This window comes from Bubalus kerabau, chromosome 3, assembly GCF_029407905.1.
Source record: "Bubalus kerabau isolate K-KA32 ecotype Philippines breed swamp buffalo chromosome 3, PCC_UOA_SB_1v2, whole genome shotgun sequence".
Taxonomy (NCBI): Eukaryota; Metazoa; Chordata; class Mammalia; order Artiodactyla; family Bovidae; genus Bubalus; species Bubalus kerabau.
This window is the reverse complement of record NC_073626.1, coordinates 63,127,491-63,135,784: the sequence shown is the minus strand read 5'-3', so window position 1 is coordinate 63,135,784 and position 8,294 is coordinate 63,127,491. Positions and strand designations below refer to the sequence as shown.

The 8,294-nt window shown below is 39.1% G+C and overlaps 1 protein-coding gene across 1 annotated transcript; it reads left to right on the top strand.

Annotated features, from left to right (window-relative positions):
* Nucleotides 1–202: 202 nt before the first annotated feature.
* On the top strand, nucleotides 203–673 carry LOC129647675 (cytochrome c oxidase subunit 7A2, mitochondrial-like). The gene has a single exon (XM_055574720.1). It carries the CDS (start codon nucleotides 259–261, stop codon nucleotides 508–510), a length of 252 nt encoding a protein of 83 aa, XP_055430695.1. The 5' UTR covers nucleotides 203–258; the 3' UTR covers nucleotides 511–673.
* Nucleotides 674–8,294: the final 7,621 nt, after the last annotated feature.

Below are 8,294 nucleotides of genomic sequence, written 5' to 3'. Positions count from 1 at the left end.
TGATTATATAGTTAGGTTAAGTGCCCTGATTTACCAACTGACTTGCATACAATTTTGAGTTGTAGGAAAAGGGCTAAAGTTACAGAGAAAGTGCCAGGAATGACCTGTCGTCCATCTCATGATTGCAAGAGTGCTGTGCCTGTGAGCTGCCATCTGCCATAGCCGCATGGAGATAGTTTGAAAAGCAGTGATGTAGCATGGGGCGTTCTCGTTGCTGGTGGTCAGTTGTCACGGTTGGTGGGTAGTAACTGAGCCAAGATGCTATGGAATCTTCTGGCTCTCCGTCAGATTGCTAAGAGGACCATAAGTACTTCTTCACGCAGGCAGTTTGAAAATAAGGTTCCAGAGAAACAAAAGCTGTTTCAGGAGGATAATGGAATTCCAGTGCATCTGAAGGGTGGGATGGCTGATGCCCTCCTGTATACAGCCACCATGATTCTTACAGTTAGTGGAACGGCATATGCCATGTATGAACTGGCTGTGGCTTCATTTCCCAAGAAGCAGGATTGACTTGAGTTTATCCTCCCAGCAATCAGTTGGTTCAATTCCATTCAGCTCTCTGTGGACCAGTAATCTGATACATAACTGAGTTCTTTGGGAATCAATATTTATTGACTTGTATTAGCTTCCACCAATAAAGCAGTCTTTACCAAAGAAAAAAAGAAAAGAAAAACAGTGATCTATATAAATTACTATATATGGGAATTCCCTTGTGATCCAGTGGTTAAGCCTTGGTGCTTTTACTGCCATGGTTCAGGTTCAGTCCCTGGTCTGGGAATTAGGATTCTGCAAGCAATGTGATGCAGCCAAAAAAAAAAAAAAAAAAAAAAAAAAATCACATTATATAGTTGAGAAACTAAGTGATTAGAGAGGTGAAATTACTTACTCAGTATAAAATATCTATTTTGAGGTATGGAGTAGAGAAAAAAAAACCCTCAAGTTGAAGATTAATTGAATGTATATGCATGGGTTTATTTCTGGGCTCTCGGTTCTTTTCTGTTGATCTATATGTCTGTCTTTATACCAGTACCATGCTATTTTGATTACTGTAGCTTTGTAATATGTTTTGAAGTCTTGAGGTTGGAAGCATCCAGATTTGTTCTTTCTCAAGATTATTTTGGTTATTTGGGGTCCTTTGTGGTTCCATATGAATTTAGGGATTGTTTTCTCTATTTCTGTAAAAATACCATTTGGATTTTGATAGGTATTGGATTGATTCTATAGATAATTTTGGGTAGTATGGAAATTTTAGCAAAGTATGTCATCTGATCCATGAACATGGAATCTTTTTCTATTTATTTGTGTCTAATTTCTTTCAGGAGTGTGTTGTAACTTTTAGTATACAAGTTTTTTTAATCTCCTTAGTTAAGTTTATTCCTAAATATTTTATTCTTTTTTGATACTATTAGAAAAAGCATTGCTTTCTTAATTGCCTTTAAGACTTCTTGCTGTTAGTATATAGAAACACAACTGATTTTTGTGTGTTGATTTTTCTATCCTAAAACTTTGTTGGCTTTGTTTATTAGGGCTAACAATTTTCTTGTGTATGTGAAGATAGAAATTGGGGATAGGGCAAGGAGATTTGAATGTTCAACCATCAATACTCTGCCTAGCAGAATATCCTAAGAGCCTAAATAAACATAGTTGGGAATAAAACAACTGCAACTTCAATACAAGTAAAATTATATAAATGTATTTTATAAACAAGTTTATAAAAATTTGCCTTAGTTCTTAACTTTTAAACACAATGGATTTCAGACTCAATTTCTAATAGTCATAGTGACTTAATTCTTTTGATAAAGAGGATTTGCCATAATGATTGCAAGAGAATAATTTATTGCCTGTTATGCTTTTCTTGTTACTTTTTTCAGTTTATCCTGGTATAATTTCATTGTCTGGAAGGACTGAAGTTTGTAGGAGTAATTTTGTAGTGCCCAAACAAAAAAGATTAGCAGCGACAGTTTTATAAAATATGTTTCCTAACAGAGGCAACCTTCATAGCCCATTTCCTTTAATGATATCTGGGGAGGATCTGATAAGCTTTATTCTACTTTGCACAGGTTAAAGGGCATTGTCTTCCCTTTCACTCCAGCAGCCAACAACAAAGCCAGGCATATGCTATCACCATCACACAGGAAGCGTTGTGCTTGCTTGTGTTAAATGGAGCACAAATACAGGAAAAGTGTCAGGGAGGTTAAAAGCTGGTGAAGCTGTGTAAGAGAATATTATGCCAATAATATTACAGATAGAGCTGGAGATATATGATTAGCCTTCAGCATAAAATGCTTAGAAACCTTTAAACATTAAAAACTCTATAAAAAGTAGCCATTTTATTTTCTCCACTTTGAACTAATAACACATACTTTTTAAAAATAGGAAAATAATAGTTAAATTGAGGAGTTATGTCAGGAAATAACACAATTCTCAAGCATACAATTAAGCATTTCTTAATAATTTAAAAATTGTTCCCATTTGCATTGTATGTTAAAAAATTCCAATTATATGCTCTTGCTTCAGAAGAAAAGGGGATTTCCATTTTGTGGCTAAACTTTTGTCATAAATAAAGAATTTGTGCCTTTTGGAAACTAAAGAACTCATTTCATTCAGGAATTTTATTTTGTATATTTTAATTGGGGGGTATACATCTGTTTTTAAAGTTACTTGAATCATAATGGATATATTCTAAAGATCTCTACCAATGTGGTAAAACCTATTGTATGAGCCATATTGGATTTGTTAAAAAAAAAAATTCTTAGAAGTTTTCCACAATGACTTCCACATCTTTTTTTCTTTTACCAAAAAGGTTAAAAACAATATGAATGATCAGACTTCCCTGATGGTCCAGTGGTAAAGAATCTGCCTGCCAATGCAGGGGATGGGGGTTCCATCCCTGGTCTGGGAAAATTCCACATGTCATGGAGCAACTAAGTCCAGGTACTGTAGCTACTGAGCCTATGCTCTCAAGCCTGTGCTCTGCAACAAGAGAAGCCACCTCAATAAGAAGCCAGCGCACTGCAACAAAGAGTAGCCCCTGCTCACCACAGCTAGAGATAGCCTGCACACAGCAATGAAGACCCAAAGAAGCCCAAAATAAGAATAAGTAAATATTTTAAAAAATGAATAATAAAAACTTCTAGAGAGAACAAAAATAATAGTACATAATCTTCAACCCTGACACAGAAATTGTGAACATTTTGATTCATTTTCTCTCCAGGTATATTTTTCAATAAATTTTCAAGACTGTGGTCAAATGTGTATACAAGCCTGTGGCCAAATGTGTATACACGCATATATACACAATGTATCCCCAGTGGCTCAGCTGTAAAGAATCCACCTGTAATGCAGGAGACGCAGGAGATGTGGGTTCAATCCCTGGGTGGAGAAGATCCTCTGAAGAGGGAGGGCATCCCACTCCAATATTCTTGCCTGCTGCTGCTGCTGCTGCTAAGTCGCTTCAGTCGTGTCTGACCCTGTGCGACCCATAGACGGCAGCCCACCAGGCTCCCCCGTCCCTGGGATTCTCCAGGCAAGAACACTGGAGTGGGTTGCCATTTCCTTCTCCAATGCATGAAAGGGAAAAGTGAACGTGAAGTCGCTCAGTCATGTCCGACCCTCAGCGACCTCATGGACTGCAGCCTACCAGGCTCCTCCATCCATGGGATTTTCCAGGCAAGAGCACTGGAGTGGGGTGCCATTGCCTTCTCCAATATTCTTGCCTAGAGAATCCCATGGACAGAAGAGCCTGGTGGGCTGCAGCCCATGGGGTTGCAAAGAGTTGGATGTGACTGAAGCCACTAAGCACAAGCATATAATTTTGAATATAATTTTTCTTAAAAATTAATACATAGAATATACATTTTCATGGTTTTTGTAAATTTTATAATCTTCATTTTCAGTGGCTGCATAAAGTTTCATTGATTGAACAAGTCACAATTTATTTATTAGTGAACAATTGTATAGAATGCTGAATATCTTTCTTTATTGGACGCCTTCAAATCTCCTGTTACCTTAGAGACACTGTCTTCCTATAGCTTGTATTTTCTTATAGCCATGATCAGAAAGGCCCATGTGGATCAACTAATGGACTTAGTGACTCTATTGTAATGCACATGTTCTTAGCATAAAGTAATTAAATGTTAAAACAGTAAGTTAACTGTTCCCAGGGGAAAGTTAATTGTGCTAAATAGGAAGTGTTGAGGTTCTATACAGTTTGAATTCAAGCAGACAGAGGTTGTAGACTGCTGAAGAGGCTTAAAATATCTATCATCCAGGCATCAGTTAGAAGAGAATTATGCTGGTTCCCTGCCAAAGTTACAGAGAGAACTCACATGTAACATAATAACAGGGTTAATAAGTAAAAATACTACTGGAAAGTCAGTGTCTTAAAGTGCATTTTTGTTTTATAAACCACACTGTGGCCATATGTGACATCTTTAATGTGACAGCTATGTGATGTGGCTTGTGGGATCTTAGTTCCCTGACCAAGAATTGAACTCGGGCCCTCAGCAGTGAAAGCGCTGAGGCCTAACCCCTGGACCACTAGGGAATGCCCACATGTGATATCTAGATACCTATTTGTGTTGGAAAAACTATGTTGGTTGTGAATTTTTTCTCTTAGGACTGTAGGACAATTCTGACAGTCATACACTGTCTTTTCTATTGCTTATGAAGAAATAAATACAAAAGTCCTAAAGCACACCGTACATTATCAAACTGCTTGCCATCATCCCCAGGAGCTTTACCGCAAGCCCTTTGATATATTGTTTTCTTCTGAACTTTGTATTGGGGTATAGCCAATTAACAATGTTGTGATAGTTTCTGGTGAACAGGGAAGGGACATACAAATACATGTATCCGTTCTTCCCCCAACCCTGCTCCCATCCAGGCAGCCACATAACACTGAGCAGAGTTGTAAGCCCTCTGATACTAAAGAAGGGAAATCTTTTTATTGTTTTACACCTTCTTTCTTCATTTTCTTTCTTTTTTGGGGGTTTCTTTTCTCTCCTTCACACCTACTTTCTTTGTTTAGAGGAGAGGACTTGACAACCAGATTTTAAAAAATCAAATATACTGATGCTATTAAGTATCTTCTGTGTGTGTGCTTAGTCGCTCAGTTGTGCCCAACTCTTTGCAACCCCATGGACTGTAGCCCTCCAGGCTCCTCTGACCATGGGGATTCTCCAGGCAAGAATATTGGATTGGGTTGCCATGCCCTTCTCCAGGGGATCTTCCCAACCCAGGGATCAAACCCGGGTCTCCCAAGTATCTTTTGAAATAGAGAATATAACATAGAATAAAGGGTTATTTTTATCTTCACAGGAATAATAATGCTGTTAAGAATTCTATTTCTACCTCTAACTTACTGTTGATCTTATCAGGTTTTACCATTGAAGAATTCCATTTTTTTTAATTTATGGCAATGTTTAACTAGTTTACCACTGAATAGGTATATTTAATGTTTCTTAAAAAACACATTATAATGGGAAGTCTACTACTACAACTTGATTATAAAACAAACTCTGCCCTATTTTTATTTAGGACAATCACACATGGAAATATAAAAAGGCAGACAGAATATTATTTAGTTAGTTTAGTTTTGCACTGTGCTGATGTTGGACACAAGAACAAAGAGAAGGATCTTTCTCTGCTGTAGCCCAGATGTTACAAGGCTGTTGAACTTGGGTCTAACTGACCCAAGAGAATCAGTTGGCTGCTACGGCAGCCTTGCTTCTGGCTTTGTAGAGATCAAGGAAAGCCCTTTCAGCATGTCTGAGAGCCAGATCCAGGCTGTCTCAGGCAAGCTGGGGAGCACTTTGGCAAAAATCTCCTGAATTGTGCAATCTCTGACTGTTTTTTCCCAACGTTTTCCTCTCAAAATCACATGCTTAAATTGGGCCATGCAGCTGTGTGTGGGTGGAGTGCTTATCCTCAGAGCTCTTAGGTCTGTTGGTGCCGAGTCAGTGGTACACTATTTCTTACTCCACCTTCATCCTGAGAAACTTCAAAAATAATCCCTCGAGGTAAATTGGTTCCCCTGATCTGTGCACCCTGCATGTTCCTCCTCGCCTTTTCTGGGTGGTACACGTAAGCAGTGTGTAGTCATCCGACAGTTTCACAACGTTTCCTTTGCTTTTAGAAATCTAGTGACAAATGTTATATATCAGTAGTTTTATATCAGAGAATTATCTCAAACTTAGGTATCAGTTTAAAGAAGTCTACATTGCTATAATATTAATTTTTAAATTTAAAGTTTTACAGATGCTACATTATAATACTGACTGCTTTGGCCACCTCATGCAAAGAGTTGACTCACTGGAAAAGACTCTGATGCTGGGAGGGATTGGGGGCAGGAGGAGAAGGGGATGACAGAGGATGAGATGGCTGGATGGCATCACTGACTCGATGGATATGACTTTGGGTGAACTCCAGGAGTTGGTCACGGACAGGGAGGCCTGGTGTGCTGCAGTTCATGGGCTTGCAAAGAGTCGGACACGACTGAGCGACTGAACTGAACCATCTGATTGTAATAAAAAAAACCCTCATATTTTTATTTAAAACACATTTTGAGACACTCTTAATTATACTTTCCACTGACTTTTTTTTGAATTATGGAGCAGATGTTTCTACATACATAAAGAAGGACTTGGTCCTTAGGACAAAGTTAATCTTTCAAGTTCAAATAATAATTTGTTACAGAGTAGTTATCATGGTCCCTGGGAATGTGTCCTCTTGGATGCAAAGACATTGTATTTTATTATTGCTAAGTCCACTAGCTGCTTCTGCCTCCACCACCACCTCCTCCTCTTTCTCATCCTCCTTGTCCTCTCATCCTCTGGCCCTCTTCCCAGTTAAGAAGAGACTTGATAATTAGATGAAAAATTTTATGTGCAATGATGCTATTGAATTTCCAAGGTCTTTTTCCAGGAAGAATAGAATATAGCTCTAAGAATAATGCAAGAAGTTACACTAATATCAATGATATTTATGAACATACTACAGTGGGTATGATTTAACCTAATAGAATTCTAATTTTACAAATATAAGTCAAACTTTAGGAGAGTGACTTCACCAAGATGATGACATGGGTTATTTCTGACTTTACTCCCTTCACAAGAGGAACAACTAACAATTATTCAAGAGCAAAGCACCACCAAGAGAATCCTAGAACACAGTGGTGAGACTGAAGCAACCCCCAGACCACAGAGATGAAGACAGAGTGCATTAGAAGGTAAGAGAAACACGTACAAGTTGACCACATTCTCCAGGACAGCTCAATACCGGGAGAGGTCTCCTTGAGCCTCTGTTCCTCCAGTGGTGAAAGAGAGCCCGGTGGAACAACTAGCCACCTCCTCCCAGCATCATGGGTTTTTTGTTTTTATGGGAGCATCTACTCTGATCTCACCCCTTAGGATTTGTAGTGGAATCTGCAGGGGCTCAACCAATGGTAATGTGACTGTGATGGAGAAGAGGGGAGCTATTACCAGCACAGGAATCTTGGTAGAAACTGAGTTCATACCTGCAGTGCCCAAGTAGTAATCCCAACCAGTGGCCTGATTTGAGCCTGATTTGCTCAAGCCCAGGCAAGGAGCTGAGCCTCACCTTCTCTGGAGTCTGCTGGCCCCATATAAGAATGCTGTTGAGAACCCCTGGAATCTGTATAGCCCAGCAATCAGAAGCACTCATACTGAAGTAGAACCTCCATGACTGGAAGGAGGAAGAATATTGGGAAAGAAGCAGATAAGAATCTGTATATAGGATTCTATATGCTGAGATAACCTCATGCAGATGACACCACCCTTATGGCAGAAAGTGAAGAGGAACTACCAAGCCTCTTGATGAAAGTGAAAGAGGAGAGTGAAAAAGTTGGCTTTAAGCTCAACATTCAGAAAACTAAGATCATGGAATCTGGTCCCATCACTTCATGGAAAATAGATGGGGAAACACTGGAAACCGTGTCAGACTTTATTTTTTGGGGCTCCAAAATCACTGCAGATGGTGATTGCAGCCATGAAATTAAAAGATGCTTACTCCTTGGAAGGAAAGTTATGACCAAACTAGATAGCTATATTAAAAAGCAGAGACATTACTTTGTCAGCAAAGGTCCATCTAGTCAAGGCTATGGTTTTTTCAGTGGTCATGTATGGATGTGACATGGACTGTGAAGAAAGCTGAGTGCCGAAGAATTGATGCTTTTGAACTGTTGTGTTGGAGGAGACTCTTGAGAGTCCCTTGGACTGCAAGGAGATCCAACCAGTCCATCCTAAAGGAGATCAGTCCTGGGTGTTCATTGGAAG

Excerpts from the sequence above, each read along its gene's own strand:
- LOC129647675 (XM_055574720.1), top strand. The coding sequence starts at position 259 with ATGCTATGGAATCTTCTGGCTCTCCGTCAGATTGCTAAGAGGACCATA.